Source organism: Synchiropus splendidus, chromosome 3 (genome assembly GCF_027744825.2).
Source record: "Synchiropus splendidus isolate RoL2022-P1 chromosome 3, RoL_Sspl_1.0, whole genome shotgun sequence".
Classification (NCBI taxonomy): domain Eukaryota; kingdom Metazoa; phylum Chordata; class Actinopteri; order Syngnathiformes; family Callionymidae; genus Synchiropus; species Synchiropus splendidus.
The window spans coordinates 16,723,215-16,750,362 of record NC_071336.1 but is presented as its reverse complement, the minus strand read 5'-3'; the positions used below and the strand labels follow the sequence as shown (position 1 = coordinate 16,750,362).

The following is a 27,148-nucleotide window of genomic DNA, read 5'->3' as shown; positions in this document are numbered from 1 at the left end:
AAGAGCAACAGGAACATTTAAAATCTCACGGCCAAAACACAATACTGGCAGACAAAAAAATGCTCTGCTACTGATATTCACACTGAGGTTTATTCTCAATATTACCTTGAACTGTCGTTTAACTCAGCAGTTCCTAATTGTCTTTGCGACACTTTCTCCAGCTCCTACTTCAACCAGACGTGTGGTTTATGTGGTGATTATGACGGGAGCCCTAACAACGACTTCACCAAGCCAGATGGCACTCTGGTCAATAACGTCAACGACTTTGGCAACAGCTGGCAGACTGAGGAGGACGAAGATGAATCGTACGTTCCTTTCATCATCTGTAGTGGAATCTGATCAATAATAAAATAATAAATAAATACTAGAATAATACATCATCACTCTTTCAGTAAGTGATGAGATGAAACAACTAAACCATCTCTTTTATTTGCAGTCGACGGCTAAAATGGTTGTTGTGTGTTTGATCAGGTGTACCGGAGGAACCACCCCCGACCCAGACTGTGACCCTGCACTGGAGGCAGAGGTGGTGAAACCAGAGAAGTGTGGCAAAATCAAAGATCCAGCTGGACCCTTTAGGTGAGAGAGTCACCTGGCAGCCAACAGCAGCCCTCATCCTTCACATGCAATATTTTGTGGTGGACGAGCAGACAGTGTGGAATGCAACATGGCAGTTGTCCTTTAGCTATCTGCCCATTGCAGTGGTATATTGAAGTGACTGTCCAAAATAAAATGTAACAAAAGGAAAATGTATTTCCAGTAGAGACATAAATGGGTGTGAGAAAATGTATAATAGTTTTGAGACCAGCATGACTGCAGGAGTCCTTGTTGCAAACCATACAACTAAGAACTATTTCACTGAAACATCATGCATCCCTAAGCTACTGTTTTTCCTTCCCAGGGAGTGCATCAACAAGGTGAATCCCACTCCATACTTCCAGAGCTGCGTGTTCGATATGTGTCAGTTCAACGGCCAGCAGCACGTGCTGTGTGACCAGCTGCAGGCCTACACTGACGCCTGTCTGGCAGCTGGAGCCAAAGTCTACCCATGGAGAACCCCGACTTTCTGCCGTAAGTCTTCCAAACAACTTAGCCAAGAACAAAAGACAACTTATCCAAGAACAAAAGACAAGTATTTTACCCGAGTTGAAAGGATTAAAAAAAAAAACCACACATCATCAGCTCAAGTAGCTCCAACACAGCTGCAAATATTAGTAAACAATGCTCCTCCAGTTAGTTTTCAACCTCGCACCAACATGTTTAGGATCAGAACCAAGGTCAAAGACAGTCTGTTAAGTTTGGTATAGAATTTAAATGAGTCAATGGTCGTCTGATGGCAAAACGATGGAAAAACCTCAGTAACATTAAATTATATTGATTGAAGAGGAACCTAAATGTGGAGCCCAGGAGCACTGTGTTCTGTACAGTTTACCAACGGCTTAGCTAACTGAAAACCTCTATCTTTGCTACTGACTGTGTTGATTCACTCACAGTCCTTACTCACCCTTCACACTGTCCTCTCTTCTTCCCAGCCCTGACATGTCCCCCCAACAGCTCCTACTCTCTCTGTGTCAGCTCATGTCCAGAGACTTGTCTCGGTGTGGTTGGACCACCAGGGTGTGAGGATGTGTGTGTGGAGGGTTGCAAGTGTGACCCAGGATTCATTCTGAGCGGCGAACAGTGTGTTCCACTAAAAGACTGTGGCTGCGTGGAGCCCAGTGGAGACTATCACCCTGTAAGTGGAACCTTCTCACTCTGTTGATCGGTAAATGTTCTCGATGATGTTTGGTGTTAATAGATCAACGTTTCTGTCAGGTGGGAGACAGCTGGTTCATGGAGGGCTGTAAGCAGAGATGCACATGTAATGGTGGAGGTGTGATCCAGTGCCTCAACACCACCTGCGGACCAACGGGGATCTGCCAACTGCTGGAGGGAGAGTACCAGTGTGTCGCAACAAGTATGTTTGAGCTGCATTAACCCACTAGGATTTTTCAATTAATGTATTAATGTCTAATATGTTTGAACCATCCATCTTTGTGTTCCCAGACTTGACTACGCCAAAACCATCGACAAGTCCAACGAAACCTGAACCAACTACACCTGAACCAACGACACCTGAACCAACTACACCTGAACCAACTACACCTGAACCACCTACGCCAAGTATGACTAACCTTTTGAACATCACAAACAGATGTCCATAAATTGTCATTCCACGTTATGAATAACTGTTTCACTTTCTCCCTCTCCTGCAGGTTGTCCTCCAAATGCAGAGTATAAAGAATGTGGCCCATCCTGCATTCCCTCCTGTGAGACGCCCTCCACCAACTGTAGCGGTCCCTGCATCAGCGGCTGCTTCTGCAAACCTGGGTTCGTCTTCAAGGGTCGGCGCTGTGTTCCCCTCGATAAATGTGGCTGCCTGGATGAGGACAACAACTATTATGAGGTCAGAGGTTTTGGTGACTCCTCCTCTGGTGATGTTGTAGCTCATCATTGTGTTTCGCTCTCCAGCCTGGAGAGATTGTATTTGGAGATGGCTGCTCCAAGCTGTGTCGCTGTGCTGGGAACTACACCCTGGAGTGTGTGGACAACTCCTGTGACCCCACTGAGGAGTGCAGGGAAATTAATGGGGTTTCAGGCTGCTATCCTAAAGGTGACTGGGCAGAGAACTGCTGCTTCCCTTGAGGACGTTTACTGGCATGCTAAAGGTAATGAAATTCACTTTTGTGTTTTGCAGACACATCCACCTGCATCGCATCTGGTGACCCCCACTACACCACCTTTGACAAACGCAAATATGACTTCATGGGCAACTGCACCTACTTGATGTCCTCTCCATGCAACTCCACTCTGCCGCACTTCGAGGTTCATGTTGAAAACGAAAACCGCTTCAACAGACCGACCATTTCCTATGTGAAGGCCGTGCACGTGTATGTAGATAGAGTGAAGATCTCCATCCTCAAAGACGGCATTGTGCAGGTACACATGCAGATCCAGCTGTTATCTGGACTCTTTAGTGACTTTCCTTCAACGTAAAATCGAAGGCGCCAACATGCTCATGTGCCCTGATGTTCATTTGTCTTCTGTGTTTCTCCCCTCAGGTGAATGGAACGAATGTTAATGTGCCAGTGAGTCCAGTCCCGAGTGTCTCGGTGTTCAAGTCAGGAAAACACTACACGGTGAAAATGAACTTCGGAGTGACTGTTCGCTATGACGGGAACCATTTCATGGACATCAAAGTCATCAAAGAGTGAGTCCGGATGGAAACAATTGCATTCGCATGTTAATGATGTCAAGTATCCTGACAAGCTCTCTTGTGGTTCCTGCAGCTACGAGGGAACATTGTGTGGACTGTGTGGGGACTATGATGGAAACCCCAAAGATGACTTCCGCAAACCAGGCGGGTCAATGGCTGCCAATGCAAATGAGTTTGGACACAGTTGGAACACTGACCCCGAGTGAGTTTAAAGAAGACTAATGTTTGAGGCAGCTTCTCTTTGGTTAAGTGTAAAGTTGAGATGGGACTGTGATTAGTACTAATCTGTGAGTGACTCTGACAAACCTGTCTTTGGCCAGATGCAACAAGAAACCAAACACCACCCTCCCAGGATGTGACGAAGATGAGCAGGAAATCTATGAGGACTCCAAATTCTGCGGAATGCTGCTGGACAAAAATGGTCCGTTTGCTGCCTGCCACCGAAAAGTCAACCCCAATGTAAGTCAGTAACTCGGTTCATAATAGTCACACAGCTGACACAAACACTCAGTACACTGCTCACAGTAGTTGAATCTGTGTCTGGATAAAGCACTCATGTCTGCTGTGACTTCACCAGAACTACTTCAAGGATTGTCTCTTCGACCTGTGTGAACTGGACGGAGCCCAGCCAGTTCTGTGTGAAGCCATTGAAGCCTACGTCAACGAGTGCCAGGACCGTGGGGTCACTATTAAACCCTGGAGGAACGACACCTTCTGTCGTGAGTGTTCAGCCAATCTCTTGACTCGACAACCCAGAGAGAAGCCATCTTAACCTGTGCAACATTTCAATAGCTTGGAAATGCCCTGACAACAGCCACTACGAGCCGTGTGCTGACTCATGTCAGCAGACATGTTCAGGGAAACCTCCATCCTGTGGTGGTCCATGCAGTGAGGGTTGTGTGTGTGATCCTGGCTACGTCCTGAGTTCTGGAAAATGTGTCAAGGAGAGCTCCTGCGGTTGCAAATACACAAACGGCCAGTACTATGAGGTGAGCTGGACTTCGGGCAGTTTGGAAAGGTTTGGTCTCGCTGACATTGTGTGATGTTCCTGTGTGTGTCAGCCTGGAGAAGAGTTCTACTTGGAAGACTGTAAGCTGAAGTGTCGCTGTGATGCACCCTTTGTAACATGTCAAGCCTTTGACTGCCCACCAATGCACGAGTGCAAACACCAGGGTGGAGAACTGGGCTGCTACCCCACCAGTAAGTTCAAACAAGAACATCACAATTTTCAGTCGAATGCATACAGTGGCATGTTAGTAATTCGCAATTATTTGGAAACAACTCTCCTCACACTTGAGTCGTGGAAAGCATTATTGATTAAAGTTGCGTTTCCTTCAGGCTCTCAGGACTGTGTTGTCTCTGGAGATCCTCATTACATGACCTTTGATGACAAGTACTACACTTTCATGGGCACCTGCACCTACACACTGGCCCGGAACTGTGGGAACACAACCGGTAAGTAATGTTCAGAAATCCATCGTTTCATTGACTTTAGCGTTTAGAGCAGGCCATTCTGGGACAGTATCCAAGTTACATTTTGCCTGTGCAAATCAAGGCTCCTCTAAACCTGGTCAACCCTCCGCCATTTTGTTTTTTTTTTTGTCACAGTTTTTCCACTTCTGCAGCTTCATCAGCTACTGACTGAGATTGGTTGTTGTACAAACACTGTAACTGTGCTCTTTTATCCTTCGGTCAGTATATATTCAAGTTTCAAGCGAGTGACAAGATAACTTGACTAGCAATCCTGATTCAGAGGTAGAGACTTTTCCATGATGCGCAGCATACCGATACCTTTCGTTAACCTTCTCATTCCTGAGCATACTTTGCTAAAAAGACACCAGATGTTTGAACTGAGCATTTTAAAACCCACGCTCTTGTTCCATCATATTATTTCATGAGATCATAGATTGTCAGTGCATCAAGTTTACCTCATCTCAGTTGCAGTTAATAGCTTCTACCTTCAGCACTGACTCATGTGAATGATGTTGTTTCCCCACTCAGGACCCTGGTTTTCAGTGGAGGGGAAGAACGAGGAACGTGGAGTCACTGGAGTGTCCTACTTGAAGAAACTCTATGTCACTGTCAACGGAATCACTGTGACCATGATGAAGCAGCGAAGAACACTGGTCAGTCCCAAAATATCTGTGACACTGCCCAAAAGCCAAGCATAGCCCTGGAGCTTGTGCTCATCTTATGATTGATTTATAGTGAACTGAAGTATCAATATGCTCCATAGAAGTACATGCAACGTCAATAGCTTTCAAATGATCTTGTAAATATAAAGGAGCCATGTTGACATGAATTTTGCTTTTAAATGTATCTATGTTCGACTCACTCACAGGCCAACGGACGGCGTGTTTCTCTGCCTCATTCCCCTTCTCCACTCATGTCTCTGAGCCTTGCTGGTCAGTACGTCACCCTGGAGACCACTTTTGGTCTTCGGGTTCGCTGGGATGGAAACCATTATGCGCAGATTTCACTACCCAGGTTGGTTAAGTTCACGTCTATTTCAAGGTTCTGAGTTTTGACATTTGAGTTTGAAGTTGTAAAGTAACATCCAGGACAAAAGTCTTGCATCACAAAGGCCCACTGAGGCACTCGATGAAGAGCAACAGGAACATTTAAAATCTCACGGCCAAAACACAATACTGGCAGACAAAAAAATGCTCTGCTACTGATATTCACACTGAGGTTTATTCTCAATATTACCTTGAACTGTCGTTTAACTCAGCAGTTCCTAATTGTCTTTGCGACACTTTCTCCAGCTCCTACTTCAACCAGACGTGTGGTTTATGTGGTGATTATGACGGGAGCCCTAACAACGACTTCACCAAGCCAGATGGCACTCTGGTCAATAACGTCAACGACTTTGGCAACAGCTGGCAGACTGAGGAGGACGAAGATGAATCGTACGTTCCTTTCATCATCTGTAGTGGAATCTGATCAATAATAAAATAATAAATAAATACTAGAATAATACATCATCACTCTTTCAGTAAGTGATGAGATGAAACAACTAAACCATCTCTTTTATTTGCAGTCGACGGCTAAAATGGTTGTTGTGTGTTTGATCAGGTGTACCGGAGGAACCACCCCCGACCCAGACTGTGACCCTGCACTGGAGGCAGAGGTGGTGAAACCAGAGAAGTGTGGCAAAATCAAAGATCCAGCTGGACCCTTTAGGTGAGAGAGTCACCTGGCAGCCAACAGCAGCCCTCATCCTTCACATGCAATATTTTGTGGTGGACGAGCAGACAGTGTGGAATGCAACATGGCAGTTGTCCTTTAGCTATCTGCCCATTGCAGTGGTATATTGAAGTGACTGTCCAAAATAAAATGTAACAAAAGGAAAATGTATTTCCAGTAGAGACATAAATGGGTGTGAGAAAATGTATAATAGTTTTGAGACCAGCATGACTGCAGGAGTCCTTGTTGCAAACCATACAACTAAGAACTATTTCACTGAAACATCATGCATCCCTAAGCTACTGTTTTTCCTTCCCAGGGAGTGCATCAACAAGGTGAATCCCACTCCATACTTCCAGAGCTGCGTGTTCGATATGTGTCAGTTCAACGGCCAGCAGCACGTGCTGTGTGACCAGCTGCAGGCCTACACTGACGCCTGTCTGGCAGCTGGAGCCAAAGTCTACCCATGGAGAACCCCGACTTTCTGCCGTAAGTCTTCCAAACAACTTAGCCAAGAACAAAAGACAACTTATCCAAGAACAAAAGACAAGTATTTTACCCGAGTTGAAAGGATTAAAAAAAAAAACCACACATCATCAGCTCAAGTAGCTCCAACACAGCTGCAAATATTAGTAAACAATGCTCCTCCAGTTAGTTTTCAACCTCGCACCAACATGTTTAGGATCAGAACCAAGGTCAAAGACAGTCTGTTAAGTTTGGTATAGAATTTAAATGAGTCAATGGTCGTCTGATGGCAAAACGATGGAAAAACCTCAGTAACATTAAATTATATTGATTGAAGAGGAACCTAAATGTGGAGCCCAGGAGCACTGTGTTCTGTACAGTTTACCAACGGCTTAGCTAACTGAAAACCTCTATCTTTGCTACTGACTGTGTTGATTCACTCACAGTCCTTACTCACCCTTCACACTGTCCTCTCTTCTTCCCAGCCCTGACATGTCCCCCCAACAGCTCCTACTCTCTCTGTGTCAGCTCATGTCCAGAGACTTGTCTCGGTGTGGTTGGACCACCAGGGTGTGAGGATGTGTGTGTGGAGGGTTGCAAGTGTGACCCAGGATTCATTCTGAGCGGCGAACAGTGTGTTCCACTAAAAGACTGTGGCTGCGTGGAGCCCAGTGGAGACTATCACCCTGTAAGTGGAACCTTCTCACTCTGTTGATCGGTAAATGTTCTCGATGATGTTTGGTGTTAATAGATCAACGTTTCTGTCAGGTGGGAGACAGCTGGTTCATGGAGGGCTGTAAGCAGAGATGCACATGTAATGGTGGAGGTGTGATCCAGTGCCTCAACACCACCTGCGGACCAACGGGGATCTGCCAACTGCTGGAGGGAGAGTACCAGTGTGTCGCAACAAGTATGTTTGAGCTGCATTAACCCACTAGGATTTTTCAATTAATGTATTAATGTCTAATATGTTTGAACCATCCATCTTTGTGTTCCCAGACTTGACTACGCCAAAACCATCGACAAGTCCAACGAAACCTGAACCAACTACACCTGAACCAACGACACCTGAACCAACTACACCTGAACCAACTACACCTGAACCACCTACGCCAAGTATGACTAACCTTTTGAACATCACAAACAGATGTCCATAAATTGTCATTCCACGTCATGAATAACTGTTTCACTTTCTCCCTCTCCTGCAGGTTGTCCTCCAAATGCAGAGTATAAAGAATGTGGCCCATCCTGCATTCCCTCCTGTGAGACGCCCTCCACCAACTGTAGCGGTCCCTGCATCAGCGGCTGCTTCTGCAAACCTGGGTTCGTCTTCAAGGGTCGGCGCTGTGTTCCCCTCGATAAATGTGGCTGCCTGGATGAGGACAACAACTATTATGAGGTCAGAGGTTTTGACTCCTCCTCTGGTGATGTTGTTGCTCATCATTGTGTTTCGCTCTCCAGCCTGGAGAGATTGTATTTGGAGATGGCTGCTCCAAGCTGTGTCGCTGTGCTGGGAACTACATCCTGGAGTGTGTGGACAACTCCTGTGACCCCACTGAGGAGTGCAGGGAAATTAATGGGGTTTCAGGCTGCTATCCTAAAGGTGACTGGGCAGAGAACTGCTGCTTCCCTTGAGGACGTTTACTGGCATGCTAAAGGTAATGAAATTCACTTTTGTGTTTTGCAGACACATCCACCTGCATCGCATCTAGTGACCCCCACTACACCACCTTTGACAAACGCAAATATGACTTCATGGGCAACTGCACCTACTTGATGTCCTCTCCATGCAACTCCACTCTGCCGCACTTCGAGGTTTATGTTGAAAATGAAAACCGCTTCAACAGACCGACCATTTCCTATGTGAAGGCCGTGCACGTGTATGTAGATGGAGTGAAGATCTCCATCCTCAAAGACGGCATTGTGCAGGTACACATGCAGATCCAGCTGTTACCTGGACTCTTTAGTGACTTTCCTTCAACGTAAAATCAAAGGCGCCAACACGCTTATTTGCCCTGATGTTCATTTGTCTTCTGTGTTTCTCCCCTCAGGTGAATGGAACGAATGTTAATGTGCCAGTGAGTCCAGTCCCGAGTGTCTCGGTGTTCAAGTCAGGAAAACACTACACGGTGAAAATGAACTTCGGAGTGACTGTTCGCTATGACGGGAACCATTTCATGGACATCAAAGTCATCAAAGAGTGAGTCCGGATGGAAACAATTGCATTCGCATGTTAATGATGTCAAGTATCCTGACAAGCTCTCTTGTGGTTCCTGCAGCTACGAGGGAACATTGTGTGGACTGTGTGGGGACTATGATGGAAACCCCAAAGATGACTTCCGCAAACCAGGCGGGTCAATGGCTGCCAATGCAAATGAGTTTGGACACAGTTGGAACACTGACCCCGAGTGAGTTTAAAGAAGACTAATGTTTGAGGCAGCTTCTCTTTGGTTAAGTGTAAAGTTGAGATGGGACTGTGATTAGTACTAATCTGTGAGTGACTCTGACAAACCTGTCTTTGGCCAGATGCAACAAGAAACCAAACACCACCCTCCCAGGATGTGACGAAGATGAGCAGGAAATCTATGAGGACTCCAAATTCTGCGGAATGCTGCTGGACAAAAATGGTCCGTTTGCTGCCTGCCACCGAAAAGTCAACCCCAATGTAAGTCAGTAACTCGGTTCATAATAGTCACACAGCTGACACAAACACTCAGTACACTGCTCACAGTAGTTGAATCTGTGTCTGGATAAAGCACTCATGTCTGCTGTGACTTCACCAGAACTACTTCAAGGATTGTCTCTTCGACCTGTGTGAACTGGACGGAGCCCAGCCAGTTCTGTGTGAAGCCATTGAAGCCTACGTCAACGAGTGCCAGGACCGTGGGGTCACTATTAAACCCTGGAGGAACGACACCTTCTGTCGTGAGTGTTCAGCCAATCTCTTGACTCGACAACCCAGAGAGAAGCCATCTTAACCTGTGCAACATTTCAATAGCTTGGAAATGCCCTGACAACAGCCACTACGAGCCGTGTGCTGACTCATGTCAGCAGACATGTTCAGGGAAACCTCCATCCTGTGGTGGTCCATGCAGTGAGGGTTGTGTGTGTGATCCTGGCTACGTCCTGAGTGCTGGAAAATGTGTCAAGGAGAGCTCCTGCGGCTGCAACCACACTAATGGCCAGTACTATGAGGTGAGTTTAAACACTGCTGGTCTGGCTTCATGATTCATTGTGTGATGTTCCTGTGTGTGTCAGCCTGGAGAGGAGTTCTATGCAGAAGACTGTAAACGCAAATGTCGGTGTGATGGATCTTCCGTCACCTGTGTTGCCTCTCAATGCCCCCCAATGCACGAGTGTAAAATACAGGATGGGGACCTGGGCTGCTACCCAACAAGTAAGTATCTCTGCTTCATGTTCGTTAGCCAACTTCGAAATCATCTGTCTGTGCTATAAACCATTACATTGGCATTTTTCAGTTCATTTTTCACTTTGCGCAGGCTGGTGTCTAACACACCACTTCATTATCATCATGTTACTCCCCTTTTCAGGCTCCCGGCAATGTATCATCTGTGGAGATCCTCACTACACAACATTTGATGACAAGTACTTCTCTTTCATGGGCACATGCACCTACACACTTGCTCGAAACTGCAACACCTCTGGTAGGCAGCTGTGTGGAAACCTTTTTTTCCCCAAGTTCCACGTGAGAGCAATTTCATATTCTGTGTTGTGTTCATGGCACAGGCCCGTCATTCTCGGTGGAAGGGAAGAACGAGGAACGTGGAGCGTCAGGTGTTTCCTACCTGAGGAAGCTCTATGTTACTGTTGATGGAATCACTGTGACTATGATGAAACAGCGAAGGACATTGGTCAGTGCAATAAGAGCTTATGACGGCCCATAAACAAAGATTATCTTTGTAAAAAAGATAAGAAACATGTGCATGGTCACCACCACCATAAACACACACACAGGCACATTCACACTTGGCTTTGTGGGGTCTGGCCAAAAGGTCCCCACAAATGCGTGAGAGGAATAATTGGTCCCCGGTCCCCACAAGTAAGGATAGACTAGGTACACACACACACACATGCACGCGATGACAGAGCAGCCAAGTAATAATCCTCTGGTTCATTTCAACAACAAATCTCATCTTATCTGTAATCTTTGTATTCTATCGCTTATCTTTGTGCCTCGAGGATGATCTCTTATAAATACCAATAATCCCAGAAATGTGCCGATTTTACAATCTTCTTTTTCTAATCCTAGACCTTAATCAAAATAGTTTCACCTGAAGCTTTCCACTAAACAGAAATGAACACTTTTAATGGGAAAAATTAGAGCAGGATGACATGATGTTAGTGAAGGTGCAGAGTCACATGTCCTCCATCCATCCTGCAGGTGAATGGAGTGCGTGTTGCCATGCCACATTCTCCCTCAGCCCTCATGTCTCTGAGCCTTGCTGGTCAGTACGTCACCCTTGAGACCACGTTTGGCCTTCGCGTGCGCTGGGATGGAAACCATTACGCGCAGATTACAGTTCCGAGGTTGGTACTTTGAGCGCAACCTGAAGAGACTACTCGTGTGTTCTCAACACTCAAATCATCTATAGATGTTGTCATCTAATCCTTTCTTCCCCGGGATATTCTCCAGCTCCTTCTATGACCAGATGTGTGGTCTATGTGGCGATTACGATGGGAACCCCGACAACGACTTCACCAAACCAGATGGCATTTTGGTCAGCAACGTCAATGACTTTGGCAACAGCTGGCAGACTGAGGAGGACGAAGATGAATCGTGAGTCAATTTACCTGCAATCTGTGGGATTGCTCTGATTTGAAGCAACTGTGCAACACGCGTCTATAAATGGAACAACTTGAAAGACACCACTACTCTGTTTGATCAGGTGCGCTGGAGGGACTATCCCTGATCCAGACTGTGACATAGAAGCTGAGGTGATGAAACCAGACAAATGTGGCAAAATCAACGATCCAGCTGGACCCTTCAGGTAAAACTACTAGCTGTAACTTAAACCAACAGTTGCTCAGGCTGTGGAACAGTATCGCCTCCCTTAAACTGAGCAGCAATACGATGCACATGTCGGAATATGGATCAAAACGTCACCTGTGAGTTTGCAAATCTGCGAACAAATCAAACATCTGCAAACTAAACGACACAAACATGACTTGTTATTCTCTTTCTTAATATGTGTTCTGATCTCGTATTGTACTACATTTCATATTTGTGGGTACAATTATTATTTATCCAATAGCAAGTGTATATTTCAATATACACACTGATAGCATAAGAGGCATTGTTAAAAATGATGTTGTGATATACTTCTACCATTTTTCAGCGATTCTTTTCATTCATGTATTTGGAAACAATTCGATAATCTGATTCATCTGTTTCCATCCATCCAGGGAGTGCATCAACAAGGTGAATCCCACTCCATACTTCCAGAGCTGCGTGTTCGATATGTGTCAGTTCAACGGCCAGCAGCACGTGCTGTGCGACCAGCTGCAGGCCTACACTGACGCCTGTCTGGCAGCTGGAGCCAAAGTCTACCCATGGAGAACCCCGACTTTCTGCCGTAAGTCTTCTTGGTCTCCAAAGTAAATATAAAAAGGTGACACTTCTTGTTCTCATCAAAATGTGTGTATGTGTCCTCCCAGCCCTGGCATGTCCCGCCAACAGCTCCTACTCTCTGTGTGTGAGCTCCTGCCCTGAGACCTGTTTGGGTGTGGTTGGACCACCAGGCTGCGAAGATGTGTGTGTGGAGGGCTGCAAGTGTGACCCAGGATACATCCTCAGTGGGGAGAAATGTGTTTCGGTGAAAGACTGTGGATGTGTCGATCCCAGTGGAAGCTATCACCCTGTAAGAATCTCAGTAATAATCTCTGAATAACCCCAATTATAATCTGAGAAACACACTCTTTATGTTGTGGGAGGAAACCTGAGGGAAACACACTAGCACAGGGAGAGAGAGAATCAAAGTACGCTCCATAAGTAAATAATAAAATCTATATTTGAAAATGCAACTCAACACAGATACATGCGTACAGAGAGGCCAGCGTAAGTTTGCAGCCAACAGACCTGACCCCAACATCAAACAGAAGTGATGACTCGTATATGGCACCAAAAATAGCATCCAGTCAAGTATGATTATCTCCTTCATTTGGATGCAAACATTTGCTCATCGACGTATAATTATTTTCCTTCAGGTGGGAGATGACTGGTTCATGGAGGGCTGTAAGCAGAGGTGCACATGTAATGGTGGAGGTGTGATCCAGTGTCAGAACACCACCTGTAAACCGGTGACCGAGAGTTGCCAGCTACAAGATGGAGAGTACCAGTGTGTTTCTACGGGTAAGATATGAATCTAATGTATTTTTCATTGACAAATAAATCAGAGCATTTTAAAAATAAATTCTGATCCTGAGCCTCCTTTTACCTGTAGGAAGTGGTATGTGCTCTGCATCTGGTGACCCCCACTACACCACCTTTGACAAACGCACCCACCACTACATGGGCGCCTGCTCCTACACCATGACCAAGCCTTGCAACGAATCCTCCAACATGCCCTACTTCACTGTTGATACCCAAAACGAGTACAGAGGAAGTAGTAAGAAGGTCTCCTACGTCAGAGCTGTGATGATTACTGTGTACGGTGTGGAGATCATCCTCGGAAAAGGCCGCACTGTTCAGGTAGGGTCAAAGACGCAGTCACAACTATACCAAATGTTACTATTTCATGAAGACACTCATCTGAGACTTGTCCAAAATATGATGCCCCCTCAGGTAAACGGAACAGCGGTGGTGCCACCTGTCACCTCCATTGAAGGTGTTCAGATCTACCTGAGTGGCAAGTTTGTTGTCCTTGAAACAACCTTTGGCCTGAGGGTGCGATTCGATGGCAACCACCACGCTGACGTTTCTGTGCCCAACTCCTACAAAGGCCTGATGTGTGGCCTCTGCGGTAACAACCAGATTTCTTCCTTAAATATCCTGATTCCTTGTCATTTAGTGATCCAAACCTCAATGAATGAATGGATTTCTTGCAGGCAATTTCAATGATGACCCCAAAGATGACAACCTTAAACCTGATAACACGCCGGCAGCTAACACAAATGAGCTGGGTGACAGTTGGCAGGTCCCAGACTCCAGACCTGAGTGAGTAACAGTGTTCGGTCCATTGAGAAAACATGCTAAAAGGGCCATCACGAAAGATGCTTTTTTGTCACACTTTTTGTGTTACTGTCAACACTAAATTTAGAGTTTTATCTGTTGTCCAGCTGCACCAATGGCGGCGGCCAAGAGGAGTGTGATGATGATGTAGAGGAAGATGCAGTCAAGCCTAGTAACTGTGGCATGATTCAGGATCCCGCCGGTAACCACTTCTCTCATACCTTCATCAAACAAAAGGTGGATAAATCAGTCTTTAATAACATCTTTGCTTCTCTGGCTGCAGGCATCTTCAAGCCCTGCCACGCACTTGTACCACCTGCACCGTATTTTGAAAACTGCGTGTACGACATGTGTGCCACCGAAGGACAGGCTGTTGCTCTTTGCCAAGCGATTGAAAGCTACGCAGACATGTGCGCCGCAGCTGGTGTAGCCATCGACTGGAGAAAGAACAACACCTTCTGTGGTGAGTGAAAAGAGGCTTGAAACAGAGCGTTCATAAACCGCAGGGGTGGACTGAGGTGTTAATGGAGGGGATCTCATGAAAACGTGGGACTCTTAATACTCAAAATCATTTTTAAAAATCATTATTGAAAAGGAAACGACTAACATAAATATTGAACTTGAGTCATGACTAAATTTTGAGGGAAAATAATGACTCATGAAAAAGTTAGACTTGATGATACAAAAGTAGAGGTAAAAAAATCTTTCTGAATTTTAATTCTCTGTTTATTTATATGTACATATTTATATGTACATCTCAATTCAAAATAGAGCCAAAAGAAAGACCACAAACAATCTGTCTCACCCACGTCTCAAACTTTATCCAGCCATCAAATGCCCACCTGGTAGTCAGTACACCCACTGTGGACCCGCCTGCGCTCAGCCCAGCTGTCAGAACCCTGCTGGCCCCGAGGGTCCCTGCAACAAGCCCTGTGTGGAGGGATGCATCTGCAATGATGGCCTGATCTTCAGTGGAGACAAATGTGTTCCCATCAGCGAGTGCGGCTGCACAGATGAGGACGGCAAATATAGACCGGTAATGACTGCATTACTGCATTAAGAGTTGATTTGGTTGAGCATAGCTCTTACACCTGCCTGTTGGTGTAGGTTGGTGACACCTGGTTTACTGAGCGTGACTGCTCGGAGCGTTGCAAGTGCAACGGCCACAACAACGTCACGTGCGAGCCTTGGCAGTGCAGTCCAGCGCAGGAGTGCAAGGTGGTGGAGGGAGTCCTGGGCTGTCATTCCACAGGTAACACCACTAACCCCGTCATGACTGAACCTGTCTTCATGCTGTCGAAACGCTCAGTGTGAGATCTTCAATGTGATGACTTTCCTAGTGACAATATGTCAACCCAGGTTTTGGTCTTGTTTCCTTCGACAGGTAAAGGAGTGTGTCATGTGGCTGGTGATCCACACTACTATACCTTCGACGGTGAGATGTACACGTTCATGGGCACTTGCACGTACACTCTAGTGGAGGTAAATATCCAACGTATTCATTCTGTTTGAACAATCTTAGAAAGATAAATCTGTCTCCATCCTGAAACAACCAGGTCTGCAACAGCAGCCAGGTCACCCCATTCAAGATAGTGGCCAAAAACGAGGAGCGTGGACAGCCAGAGGCCTCTTATGTCCGATCCGCTACGGTCTACCTGCCCGGCGACACCGTGGTGGAACTGCAGAAGGCCCGCAGGGTTTTGGTGAGGAACATGTTGTAAAATTTGGAAGGTGATCTCTCAAGAGCATGTCCTTCATGCTCTGATGTTCTGATGATAGGTGAACGGACGACGGGTGCGAACTCCTGTAAACATCCCTGCTGCGGGAAGTAAGGTGATCACCAGTGGTGTCTACAGTCTGCTGGACACAAGCTTTGGACTGCAGGTGAAGTTTGATGGCGTCCATCACCTGGAGATCACTGTCCCTGGAGAATACTTCAACACGGTAATGTCCATGATAGAGACTCCTCCTCACAAGACAGAAAAGATTATAAAACAAATGCCACTTCTTTCTTCCAGCTGTGCGGAATGTGCGGAAACTATAACCAAAACCCTTCAGACGACAACCTGATGCCAAACAAGAAACCCACCGATGACGTAATCGAGCTTGGAAACAGCTGGAAGTCAGAGGGAGACAGTGATCCTGGGTGGGTTTTTTTCAGTTCTGCTCATTGCTCTGGCAATTTAGAAATGAGAAGTCTCACCAATAGTTGGTCGAATCACTTATGCTATCTTTTTCTGCCCTTCAGCTGTCAGCCTGACACCCGACCAGACATCCATCCCAACTGCACCAAGGAGGAGGAGAAGCTATATGACTCCATTTGTGCTGAGGTCATCCTCTCGGATCGCTTCAAACCTTGCCACGACTTGCTGCCCCCAACAGCCTTCGTAGACACCTGTGTATACGACATGTGCGAGTACAACGGCATGCAGTCGACACTGTGCGACAACGTGGAGGCATACGCTCAAGCCTGCCAGAGTGCCGGAGTCACCATCAGCTGGAGGAACAGCAGCTTCTGTCGTAAGTGGAAGGACTAGTTTGTGAATCACTGCAGCTTTGGCTCGCTTGATTGTTGTGCCAATTTATGAGCCTACATGAGGGAGACCCGCGCTGTGGTTAATGCATGGGTCCTGGTCCTCCACAGCTCTGCCCTGCCCTCCGAACAGCCACTATTCTGACTGCACAGCTCCCTGTCCTCCCACTTGCTCCGACCTCTTCCCATTGACCTGCCATCTTCCCCCGACCACCTGTGTTGAGGGCTGCCAGTGCAACGCCGGCCATGTGCTCAGTGACGGCAAGTGTGTTCCTCTGGACAAGTGTGGCTGCGTGGATTCAGACGGAGAGTACCACGATGTGAGTGACACCTCCATTTAGCCAGATCAAGTGTTGAGCCTCCTGAGATGTGACAGATCTGTGTGTGTGTGTAGGCTGGAGACTCTTGGCTCACCAACAAATGTGCCGAGTCCTGCTCCTGCAAACCAGGGAACAATATTGAATGCAACACGCACCGTTGTGCTCCTGAAACCGTGTGTGATCTGGACAAAGATGGGGAATTATACTGCAAACCAGCCAGTGAGTCGTGGTGCAACTGACAAACTTGTGACATTCAGTGAGCCTGACTTTTGTGTTGAATCTTTCGTCCTCACTAGAATTCGACAGGTGCATCATCTCGGGTGATCCACACCACAGGACGTTTGATGGGTTCACCCATCACTTCCAAGGACCCTACACCTACATCCTGGTCCAGGGTCACAACCTGATCAACTCACAGGCCCCGTTAGTGATTAGCGGGAAGAACATTCGGCGTGGCGGAAACAGGAGGGTCTCCTTCCTGGATGAGATGTACATTCGTGTTTATGGCGTCACCGTCCGCTTACTCCAGAAGAAGAAAGTCCTGGTCGGTGCTCGCCTCACACGGACAGCATGTTCTGAACTCTTTCTGATCACTAAAAGTGGTTGGTTCTACCCTCTAGGTAAACGACGAGCGTCTCACTCCTCCACTGGAGCCAGTTGAGGGTTTGAGCATCACCATGAACTCCAAGCACGTTCAGCTGACCACCGATTTCGGTCTCACTGTGAGCTTTGACGGCAGCAGTCGTGGAGGTATGGTCGGAAAGAGGTCGAGTCCCTGCAACCGCTTTTGGTCCGATTTTCCACATTAATGCTTGTTGTGACCATCAGAGATCGTATTGCCCAGCACCTACCGCCACTCTGTCAGGGGTCTGTGTGGGAACTATGACGGCATCACCAGAAACGAATACATGAAGCCGGACGGTAGCGTTGTCAGAGACCTTAACACCTTCGGAGAAAGCTGGCGGACCGAGGTTCGCCAGGTTGATGGACTGAATATATTGGACCGGCACGTCCACAAGTGAGGCCACAACTTCCCTTCATGGATGTTACCCACACACATGCAGCTCTTCTCACACTCTCTGTCCTCTTACCCCAGGCGTGAAGATGAGACAGATCCAGATTCAGGGTTCACGACAACTGACTGTACCCCTGTCGATTTGGTCAACTACAGCAGCGCCACACAGTGCGGCGCACTGTCTGACCCAAGCGGACCATTCGCCTCCTGCCACGCTAAGCTGCCGCCTCAGGACTTCCAGAAGTGAGTGCTCCCAGTGTTACCACCGCTTTCCACCATGTGCTAAATCGCTTTGCTCCACAGCGACTGCCTGTTTGACCTGTGCGCCGAGAAAGGAAGTGATGAGCTGCGCTGCGCCAGTTACGATGCGTACGCCACTGCCTGTCAGCAAGTCGATGTCTCGCTGGGAATGTGGAGACAACTGCTGGGCTGCGGTGAGATTCTCTACAACTCAGCAGCCAACGCGTGAACGAGCGACTGACGTCACTCTTTCTCTGCAGCTCTCACCTGCCCCGGGAACAGCACCTACTCCCCTGCCATGTCTTCTTGCCCCGCCTCCTGTGCCAACCTGGCCGCCCCCTCAGAGTGTGACCTCACTGTGCCGGTGGAGGGCTGCCAGTGCGCCCCTGGTTTCGTCATGAGCGAGGGAAGCTGTGTGCCATACGCTCAGTGTGGCTGCACGTACCTCACCCGGTACTACCCTGTGAGTGTCATTTCATTATGGACTTCATGGGAACAAGTTCTTCTATAGGGAAATGAAGTGTGCGATCTTGCCTTTAGACTTTTTTCTTCAAATCTGAGTTTGAAATGAAACCATGACTCATATCTCCTCCTCCCTCAACTCCCTCTCAGTTGAACGAGAAGTTTGTGACTGAAGACTGCTCGCTGTCTTGCGAATGTACCCCAACTGGTGCCGTCTGCCAACCCAAGACCTGCGGGAAAGGATTCGTCTGCACCATCTATGATTTCAGACGCGACTGCTTCAAAGGTGAGTGGCCTTGGGACAAGTCAGCAGTGCCATTTCCCGAGCTGCTGGGTAACGGATCAGAGTCTTCAAACCACTGCAGTCCTAAGTGCATTGTTGTTCCACAGAGAGCCCCTGCCTCAGCAGCCCCTGCCAGAACGGAGGAACGTGTCAAGAGGGCAGCGACAACAGCACCTACATCTGTCAGTGTGTTGATGGATTCGAGGGTTCCGACTGTGAGCTCGAGGAGGTGCCACCTCCTCCAGTACTTGGTGAGTTTCACTCTTGTGCACGTGATGATCAGACACTTATTTAAAAGACAATTTTGGTCATTTGACTCTGTGGGTCTTGAAATTTGATGCTTGAGTTATTACTTTCATTGCTCTAATGTCATCGCATGTGTGCACAGATCTCAAATGGATCATCGTGATCGCTGTGCTGGTGTCTGTGGCTGTCATCCTCGTCATCACGCTGACCGTTGTGTGTGTTTGCAAAGGAAGATCCAAGTAAGTGCGAACACCGTATGTGATGGTGAAGTCCATACAAGAATAGACTTCTCCAACATGCTGAGGAAACTTTAGTGTGAAGCCATGTAACCCTTTAGCTGTGTAGCCTTGCACGCCGTTGGCGGCAAAAACACACAGCGATTCTGCTACATTGACACAAAACGACTGTTCTGAGGCACCTCAACATAACATCACCATTAATGTGAAGGTCACAAAAGCAGAAAGTTCCTCCTTGAACACGTAACCATGCTGACAAATGCAAGACGGTGACACATGTTTTTATCAGAAACAAAACACAATGAGGTGTTGTGTCACTCGAACACGTCGCTCTGGTGCCTAGTTTTGAGCAAACCAAACAAAAACTGTAACTTTCCTGTTCCAGGTCACATGTTTATTCAATTCAGAAGCGGGCGACTGAAGGAGGGTGAGATAAAATAAGAATACCCCAATTCATCACCAGTGATAATTCACATCAGCACTGGGAGACGGTTCCGAATAATTCACTCACGCAATCGTTGCATGAAAAGCCGAAGCAAAGACAATTTGGGTGAGAGGTGTCAAACTGCTTTGTTGTCTTCTCTTTTTAGGAAAAAGATGTTGGAAAAAGGCATCAGCTTGAGATCCGCAAGTAAGTGCAGCTAGTACCGTAAGTGTTACAACTCATCGAATACGGGGCTCTTCAATTGATCCGCTTCCACCCCGTCCTCCCTCAGGTGTCCGATACGGAAACATGGACGAGCAGAGAGCGGACGGAATGACCACGATGTGAACGGAGCGAATTTCTGCAGCGCAACGTGTCCGACGCTTCCACCGGCGGCTTCAGCAAAGAAATAAAAGCCTGAAATAGAGGACACGGTTTTGTCAAATATGTTAATATAAGTATTGTGGTTTGCTCCTGCGAGGTATTAACTTATGCTTTTTGGTGATTGTAATTGCTATTCACATGTTTGAAGTCTAATTAAAGAAGTGCAAATGTTCGCGTGGTTCTGGCTTCACTCCAGCGGTTGAGGCTTCAACAAGAGCCTGGCACCCGGCTGCTTACATCCGTTCAGCTCAGGTTTAAGGTGGATTATCTAGCTGGGTAGAACAGTTTTTAGCCGGTGTCTATGAGAGAGTTGTGGGAAATAATATATACTTACTTACTTCGTCCGGAGATGGAGATTCGTACCCGTTGACGATCTGCGGTGGTGCACCCTCTTCCCTCGCAGCGGGCTGTTTCGAAGCCTGACGTGCTTCTAACGTGACCACACACCTTCACGACAGAATAATGTTGAGTGTTTCCCGTCGGTGCCGCGACGCCAGGGCTGTCTGCACCGCAGAGCTAACGGCTAAAGTGGCGCCTCACTTCCAAACTTCATCACCCTGTCGTCAACTGACACTCGTACACCATCAAAGTTTAGTTCGTGATTTAAACGTTGGCTACAAACTAAAACAAACTCAAATAAAACAATGCAAAAGAGCTTGTGATAAAATCGAAACAGCTATTTAAAATAAATAAATGAAACATGGCATACACTGCCATTTGTTTCTACGAATAACATGCTGAAACGGCCGAGTGTCAGTAGCTGCAGTTTTTCACAAGTTATAAGGGATTTTCTACTGGACTTTCGACTAAGCACAATTGCACCTCAGGATTTTGTCAATGAACAACACAAAACATGGGGTAGAACTCTACAGCACAGTTGTGTTGGAAGTGTCAGGGCAGGAAAGCACCTCCTACTATTGTACAATGTGCTCAAAGCCACTGAAGACAAAGAGAGAACACATCATGTGTTTACCCACAAATACTTTTAATCGACATATGTTCCCATTTTTCACATTCAAAAACAAGCTTGGTCACAGATTTAGGCTGTCACAGCAACTGAATCCAATCTGAGTAGCAGTCAGTTTCTCAACACCGTAAACAGCTTGTGCTTCTAGCACAGGAATTATCAAAAGGCTCAGATATAAGAGCGCATGTCCCACATTTGGAATCCAACTGTTCCCCTTAAATATTACAGCAATAAAAGTGCAGCTTAAGCAAAATGGCATCACAAACAGTAAGTGCTGCTATGCAGTACAACTACGTGTTCACTTTGGAACACAGTGGAGTGTTGCAATTGAGAATTTGCTCAATGGAATTCAGGCTGCACAACTGGCATAAAAGAACCTGGGCTGTTGAATAGCAGGAATCTATGGTGATGTCAACAGTATTATTGTACCTCCATCAAGTGAAATGAGTGAAAGTGTCAGACTGAAGTACAGATCATGCGACTTCTGAAATGATTAGACGACCACAGCTGGAGAGAAATGATGAGAGTGCAGCAAACAAACCAAATAACATTCAAAGACCAGCAGAAATAAAGCACCAACCCACTTCCATACAATCAGTGTTCAGACTGTTTCACATTCCCATGGCAAATACAGAACAGCACTAGTCTCAGTTAAATCTCTTGCCAATATTTTGGCGTTTTAATCAAACACGGCAGTGAAGTGACACCAAGATACAGTCACATGGTCAAGCATTAACCTCTAAAAAAGAAATGTCAACGTTCCTATTTGTCTATATTTTCTTTTGCTACTTCCAGTAATGTCTGACAGTCTTCAGACACAAGGTTGTGCTAGCAACACTGATGTCACGTTGGGCCCTGACATGAACAATGCTTCAAGTAGAAGGAGATTCCAGTGTGTGGCATTTCGGAGATTGCTACTGAAGTGATTGTTTCACGGGTTAAGTGGGAGAAATGTAAACTTTGAAACACCAAAGAATTCAAACCTATGAGCTGCACTTGCTGATTGTTCCCCTTTTCCCCAGCGTCTTGCTCGATCCACCACCACACCGCTTCTCTTGCTTTTCGGACACTTGACAATGCACCAACATTGCCCATTGAAATGGAATGACTTTTCCCAAGCGCGAGGTCCACCTCTTTTCTGGTGGAACTCTGGAGGTCTGACCACCTCATGTCTGTCAAAAAGCCTTTTTCAGGCGGAAGTCTCTCACTGCAGGTCATCTGAGACGCGCAAGCAGAGGGACGGAGGTCAGTTGTCATTTCCATGAACAGAGAAACAACGTTAGCAGCAAGTTGTCTGACATAGAACAAGAGAACTCCACTCAGCAACCTTGTTTTCTCACCTGCAGCTGGGATCCAGGACCAGGACCTTACACTCGCGCTTGGCTATCTTGTCCAGCGGGAGGGTGGGGTTCTCTGGTGGCAGGAAAAGGCCTCTGGTCACCGGAGATACCACAGGTGGAGTGATGGCAAGTCGATCCATCATACTGCCGGATCTGTCAACACCCCAGTTGTGAAGAGTGACTCATGAAACTTATCCAAAAGATGGTAACAGAGTTGAAACAACAACATCATCTCAGAAAGTAATAAGTACATGCACAGTACATTTGTTTGATCAGCTGTGTTTCGGACATATCTTAAGACGTTTTACCTGACATGGTGTGACCTGGACGGCATCTGGTGGGAGAAGCTGTGGGAGCGACCAACAGCTTGTTTCTCCATCAGCTCCCTGGCAGCAGGGCTGGGTGATGAGACAGAAGAAGGTGACGAAGAGGGAGGAGGGGGAGGCGACACGCAGGCAGAGAACTGAAGCTTCAACTTCATGCTCTGACTCAACTGAGAAGAGACATAACCATGTGTTGGACATGTGTGGAACAGTGAGAGACGTGGAAGTTTACAACGGTCGGCACCTCAAAGAGTCCACACTGCAGGATCTGAAAAGCAACGGTGAAGGAGATGCTGGAACCCTTCCGACAACACCCCAGGTTGTTGTGAGGCGACCTACACACCACTGAGCCTGACTCTGCTTTAGGAGCGAAAAAGAGAACAACAAAGAGGCACTGAGATGAACAAAGATGTGACGTGATGTCCTGTTCTCTCGCCAGACTTTTCAAACTCACCCAAAGAATTCCAGATCAGACGCACAGCCAGGAAATCCTGCAGGTTGTTCAGCAACGTGTACTTGACCCAAAAGGGCTCCAGCGGTCGGACTGATCTGGGACAGGAGGCGGTCATGATCAGCCGAGGACGGTCCAGGCGGATACTGGGCAGCGAGTAGCTGGTCGAGATAAACCTGACGGAGGAGAACTGGCTTTAGTTGCCTCGTATAACTTTGGAAAGCTTACTATGTGGAATAAGTAAAGCAGTAGTTACCTTTTGCAAGGCTGCTTCAGCGTGAACCACTGCACCACGGCGACCAACGGGACCTCCAAACCCTGACATCAAACATAGATGAGCATGTGTGTTTTCAGCTGTGCAATAATGAGTCAAATCCATTAAAACAAATAGATGTTATCATACTGTTCTTCTTCTCTCAGCTTCTCCCTTCAGGATCGCCACAGCGGATCAACCTCCTCCATCTCACCCTGTCCTCTGCTTCCTCTTCTCTCAAACCAACAAACCTCATGTCCTCCTTGACCACATCCATAAATGTCCTCTAGCCTCTCTGACTTTGTTTGTTTGATGTTATCATGCTGTTATGGTTGACATTTACACAGAACCTGGATCGAACCAGCACAGTTCACTGACTAAGGAGTAGCTGTTGAGAAGCTCCACATGAGCTTCCAGTAGCTTTAGCCGAACCTACTACTAATTTGATGGAGAGAGTTGGGGGGGATGCAAACCCAGAACTGTGAACAATGTTTGCTGCTTCAATATGCATATTCAGAGAGCCACTTTTGAACTCTACAATGAGGTAGCCCTTTTGCAGTACTGTGTTCTTAGAGTTAAAAACCAAACATAGAGACACCCCTACAGTGGCGATGATGATGACGATGATGATGATGATGAGAGAAAGGAGGAAGGATGGGGGAGCGGTTGATCTGGTAGTTCAGGTAAATTCCATAGTGAAAGTGGAAACAGTTGTTCAGTGTATTGAGAATATGTCCTTGAAAATATAGCAGTAGTGCATTAAAATCCTGTCCACACACAGAGTGGTTTTCAGCATTGAATTTAACAATAGCATCCAATAATAATCACTATATTTCACTATTACCTCACATTCATCTCTGTGCAAAGCGGACTCCTGAAAACATGACCTCGGCCAGCCACAACGACAGCGCAGATAATCTTATTAGAGATGAAGACAGGTGACTCACGCACAGGTCTGAGTCATGGTTACACTAGCAACGCCGTCAGCAGAAAGCAGCCCCTCCATCATTGTTGAGATGAGCTATTTTTGAAACCCTCATTTAATAATCCGATTCTGTCAACCCTGCTCTCACCTCACTGGAGTCTTCCTCATCTTTATCTTGCAGCTGCAGCTGGAATAAGAAGTTCTGTTCCTCCAGGGAGCTGAGCATGCTGGGTAAACGTGATGATTCACTCATCACTCGGCAGAAGGAAGCCATGGTGACCTCCGCAGATTGATGGCTTTGGTGGGAGGAAGAGAGGGACAGTCCTTTAAGGTTACGCTATTCCCTTCACTTCCAGACATTTGAGAAGAAGACCGTATAATACTGAAAGCAGGAAGGTGAAGATCAAGTTACCAAACATTGTCCACTATGAGGACAGAACCGTCCGGCATCATCGGGAGGTAGGATAGGTTGTAGTTGGGAATGATCTTCACATCTTGAACACAAACGTCCTCCTCGGAGCTGCAGTTCAGAACTAAAAAAGAAAAGATGTGACTGTTTGCGCCGCATTTCTGATGTCCACGAGGAACTTAGACAACTCTTTACCTCTACGTTTTGTATTCCAACATACCTTTGAGGACGGTCATGTGTTTTCCAGATACCGTTAGTTGTTGGCAGTGGACACTTGGAGGTGGAAGGACTTTCAAAACGGTGCTCACTAAAAATAAAGAGGAAATGTTCAGCAGTGCTAACTCTCAGGGCAAGTGAAAGAGGATGTTTACCTTGAGCCTTAAAGGTGCTCAGATCCTGTTTGAAAATTTGAGATGGTGGAGAAACCTGCAGCAGAGTCAGGTAGTCCTGTTCCCTTTCATGTGCCTGCTCGTCTTCCTGCTCCCACACAGTCACCACTATCTGAGGACAAACCATGGATTAATATTGACACACCTGATATCAGCCAAACAAAACAAAGAGTAGGAAAAACGAGAACACAAGAAGTTAATCGACATGTGTGACTGAAGTTGAAGCGTTGTACTGCACATAACATAAATAACTCTTACCTTGGCCTTGAGTGTGTTGACTGGCAGTTTATCCAAAGATGCCGTGAGACAAAAGACGACCTCTTTGTCCAATAACTGCACAGACTAGAGATGAATCAAAGGAAAACATTAATCAATTCAACCCAAAAGGAAGGGGAAGAAGCAAGTGTAGGCAGGGTGGACCAGGGGCCATGTCTCTGTGGTGGAGGCACATTCATGAACTGATAATGACGTTGAAATCCTCCACGTTATATCAACCAGGTTCAAGTAGGAAGCCCACTAATAGACAGCATATGTTATCAGTGAGTGGGAAAACATTAACAATTCGATAAAGCGATTATGATACAATCCTGAAGTGCAACACTTACCTTCACCGGTTCCTCCGAGCTCAACCGTCCTCCTTCAGAGGCAGGGCTGCTGTGGATGTTGACCGGGCTGCAGCGGGTGAAAGCCCCCGTGTCCAGCTTCCCTCCCTGATTCTCGCCTCCTTGTTCGGCGTCATATTCCTCCTCGTCGCTGCAGCAACTCTCAACTTGTGACTCCACGGGTCTCGGCTGCTGCCAGCACTCGGTGGCGCACACGCTCGTCACGGCGGCGAGGGAGCCCAGCTGGCAAGGAACGCCCCCACACACGTCCCCCGCTACCTTCCGGAACCTCAGCACGAGAAGAAACTGCACCTCCTCGCCCAGGTAGAAGTGCTTTTTTCGAGGAAGTGTCTTGAAAGTCGTCGGGTCAGACAGGTCGGCTGTCGGAGCGGCAGGAAAGTAAATGAAGTACTCGCACTCAGACGCCATTGTTCCGGGATGGGACTAACGACCTGCTACCTGAAGGCATGTAAACAAACCGAAGCTCCGCATTCCGGAAGTCCCTCAGAGCTCAGTCCTATCACCCGTCATGACTCCATGTCCTACCGGCTCCCATCACCCCACTGTATCGAAGCAGAACGGTTGCATGGATGCGAGCGCATCTGTCACACTTCCTTTCACTGGAGGCGGTAAGTAGCAACACAGTTAGCAGGGCTACGGTAGCCGCTCTCGGCCAGACCAAACCAATCAATCACGTAAACTCGATCATCAGTAGCGGAAACTACGATACGCTTTAAGGTAAAATTCATATCACATTTTCTGACCCGAAAGAGAAAAGTACTCGTTTCACAAAAAAACGATCACATTTAGATTTACTCATCATTCAAGCTTTAACTGTAAAATAGGCGAAACGACAAACTAGGATAAGCCTCATTACAAGTTGCTTTGCGCTTGATGAGATTATTATTACTATTATCATTGCATTACCTTCTGTCTGCAGTGGATTGAACGAACAGTTTCCTACACTGTTTGATAAATTGAGCATTGACTGCAACTTAAAACCGGAGTATGACTCAATACTGGGACAATTTCTCAATAGAAACAGAAACATCTAAGTTTGTATTCCAACCACCAGAACCTCAGGTCTCTGAATATTAAGTGATTTGGATGTATTCACATTTTGTCTTGGAGATTGGCAGATTTGAATAAGGCTGACTTGACAGTATCAGTATCAATCATGGTGACCAACCTCGCTAACAATTTTAATGTGAGCTCAGAAGTTGAAGAATACACGATGGAAGACACAAATC

At 46.8% G+C, this 27,148-nt stretch overlaps 2 protein-coding genes across 3 annotated transcripts in view; one reads left to right on the top strand and one right to left on the bottom strand.

The window, feature by feature from the left end:
• Positions 1-20,398, top strand: part of zanl (zonadhesin, like) — a 42,571-nt gene extending 22,173 nt beyond the window's left edge. Inside the window, exons 61-127 of the mRNA XM_053860312.1 lie at positions 162-305; positions 472-579; positions 902-1,071; positions 1,533-1,735; positions 1,816-1,957; positions 2,047-2,163; positions 2,256-2,446; positions 2,512-2,653; positions 2,738-2,979; positions 3,102-3,250; positions 3,330-3,458; positions 3,577-3,715; positions 3,834-3,975; positions 4,049-4,245; positions 4,318-4,456; positions 4,595-4,711; positions 5,258-5,382; positions 5,598-5,743; positions 6,022-6,165; positions 6,332-6,439; positions 6,762-6,931; positions 7,393-7,595; positions 7,676-7,817; positions 7,907-8,023; positions 8,116-8,306; positions 8,369-8,510; positions 8,595-8,836; positions 8,959-9,107; positions 9,187-9,315; positions 9,434-9,572; positions 9,691-9,832; positions 9,906-10,102; positions 10,166-10,304; positions 10,459-10,572; positions 10,655-10,779; positions 11,310-11,455; positions 11,562-11,705; positions 11,815-11,916; positions 12,332-12,501; positions 12,584-12,786; positions 13,133-13,277; positions 13,369-13,616; positions 13,710-13,887; positions 13,973-14,081; positions 14,204-14,298; positions 14,380-14,559; positions 14,924-15,132; positions 15,204-15,348; positions 15,481-15,578; positions 15,653-15,799; positions 15,876-16,040; positions 16,115-16,242; positions 16,345-16,616; positions 16,741-16,949; positions 17,024-17,168; positions 17,246-17,493; positions 17,570-17,699; positions 17,778-17,967; positions 18,046-18,207; positions 18,268-18,398; positions 18,465-18,667; positions 18,817-18,952; positions 19,057-19,200; positions 19,338-19,434; positions 19,817-19,858; positions 20,022-20,062; positions 20,148-20,398. Of these exons, the coding sequence (XP_053716287.1) occupies positions 162-305; positions 472-579; positions 902-1,071; positions 1,533-1,735; positions 1,816-1,957; positions 2,047-2,163; positions 2,256-2,446; positions 2,512-2,653; positions 2,738-2,979; positions 3,102-3,250; positions 3,330-3,458; positions 3,577-3,715; positions 3,834-3,975; positions 4,049-4,245; positions 4,318-4,456; positions 4,595-4,711; positions 5,258-5,382; positions 5,598-5,743; positions 6,022-6,165; positions 6,332-6,439; positions 6,762-6,931; positions 7,393-7,595; positions 7,676-7,817; positions 7,907-8,023; positions 8,116-8,306; positions 8,369-8,510; positions 8,595-8,836; positions 8,959-9,107; positions 9,187-9,315; positions 9,434-9,572; positions 9,691-9,832; positions 9,906-10,102; positions 10,166-10,304; positions 10,459-10,572; positions 10,655-10,779; positions 11,310-11,455; positions 11,562-11,705; positions 11,815-11,916; positions 12,332-12,501; positions 12,584-12,786; positions 13,133-13,277; positions 13,369-13,616; positions 13,710-13,887; positions 13,973-14,081; positions 14,204-14,298; positions 14,380-14,559; positions 14,924-15,132; positions 15,204-15,348; positions 15,481-15,578; positions 15,653-15,799; positions 15,876-16,040; positions 16,115-16,242; positions 16,345-16,616; positions 16,741-16,949; positions 17,024-17,168; positions 17,246-17,493; positions 17,570-17,699; positions 17,778-17,967; positions 18,046-18,207; positions 18,268-18,398; positions 18,465-18,667; positions 18,817-18,952; positions 19,057-19,200; positions 19,338-19,434; positions 19,817-19,858; positions 20,022-20,062; positions 20,148-20,203 (10,153 nt within the window). The 3' untranslated portion in view covers positions 20,204-20,398. The remainder of the gene's footprint in view (positions 1-161; positions 306-471; positions 580-901; positions 1,072-1,532; positions 1,736-1,815; positions 1,958-2,046; positions 2,164-2,255; positions 2,447-2,511; positions 2,654-2,737; positions 2,980-3,101; positions 3,251-3,329; positions 3,459-3,576; positions 3,716-3,833; positions 3,976-4,048; positions 4,246-4,317; positions 4,457-4,594; positions 4,712-5,257; positions 5,383-5,597; positions 5,744-6,021; positions 6,166-6,331; positions 6,440-6,761; positions 6,932-7,392; positions 7,596-7,675; positions 7,818-7,906; positions 8,024-8,115; positions 8,307-8,368; positions 8,511-8,594; positions 8,837-8,958; positions 9,108-9,186; positions 9,316-9,433; positions 9,573-9,690; positions 9,833-9,905; positions 10,103-10,165; positions 10,305-10,458; positions 10,573-10,654; positions 10,780-11,309; positions 11,456-11,561; positions 11,706-11,814; positions 11,917-12,331; positions 12,502-12,583; positions 12,787-13,132; positions 13,278-13,368; positions 13,617-13,709; positions 13,888-13,972; positions 14,082-14,203; positions 14,299-14,379; positions 14,560-14,923; positions 15,133-15,203; positions 15,349-15,480; positions 15,579-15,652; positions 15,800-15,875; positions 16,041-16,114; positions 16,243-16,344; positions 16,617-16,740; positions 16,950-17,023; positions 17,169-17,245; positions 17,494-17,569; positions 17,700-17,777; positions 17,968-18,045; positions 18,208-18,267; positions 18,399-18,464; positions 18,668-18,816; positions 18,953-19,056; positions 19,201-19,337; positions 19,435-19,816; positions 19,859-20,021; positions 20,063-20,147) is intronic.
• An 819-nt stretch (positions 20,399-21,217) lies between these two features.
• Positions 21,218-26,590, bottom strand: trappc14 (trafficking protein particle complex subunit 14). 2 transcript variants are annotated; one of them, XM_053859629.1, is made up of 12 exons: positions 25,902-26,590; positions 25,555-25,638; positions 25,279-25,408; positions 25,128-25,214; positions 24,911-25,031; positions 24,647-24,794; positions 23,577-23,638; positions 23,324-23,496; positions 23,114-23,229; positions 22,855-23,039; positions 22,547-22,699; positions 21,218-22,424 (listed from the first exon to the last, which is right to left on the bottom strand). In XM_053859629.1, the coding sequence occupies exons 1-12, from the start codon at positions 26,325-26,327 to the stop codon at positions 22,421-22,423; spliced, it is 1,689 nt and encodes a 562-aa protein (XP_053715604.1). In that variant the 5' UTR covers positions 26,328-26,590; the 3' UTR covers positions 21,218-22,420. The 2 variants fall into 2 exon arrangements, with proteins under 2 accessions (XP_053715604.1, XP_053715605.1); XM_053859630.1 differs by having other exon boundaries at positions 23,114-23,226.
• Between the last annotated feature and the right edge of the window lie 558 nt (positions 26,591-27,148).

Coding starts and splice junctions, on each gene's coding strand:
- trappc14 (XM_053859629.1), bottom strand. CDS start 26,327: ATGGCGTCTGAGTGCGAGTACTTCATTTACTTTCCTGCCGCTCCGACA. Junction 25,409..25,554: donor TCAACACACTCAAGGCCAAG/GTAAGAGTTATT, acceptor GTTTGTCCTCAG/ATAGTGGTGACTGTGTGGGA. Junction 25,215..25,278: donor GAGCACCTTTAAGGCTCAAG/GTAAACATCCTC, acceptor CTTTATTTTTAG/TGAGCACCGTTTTGAAAGTC.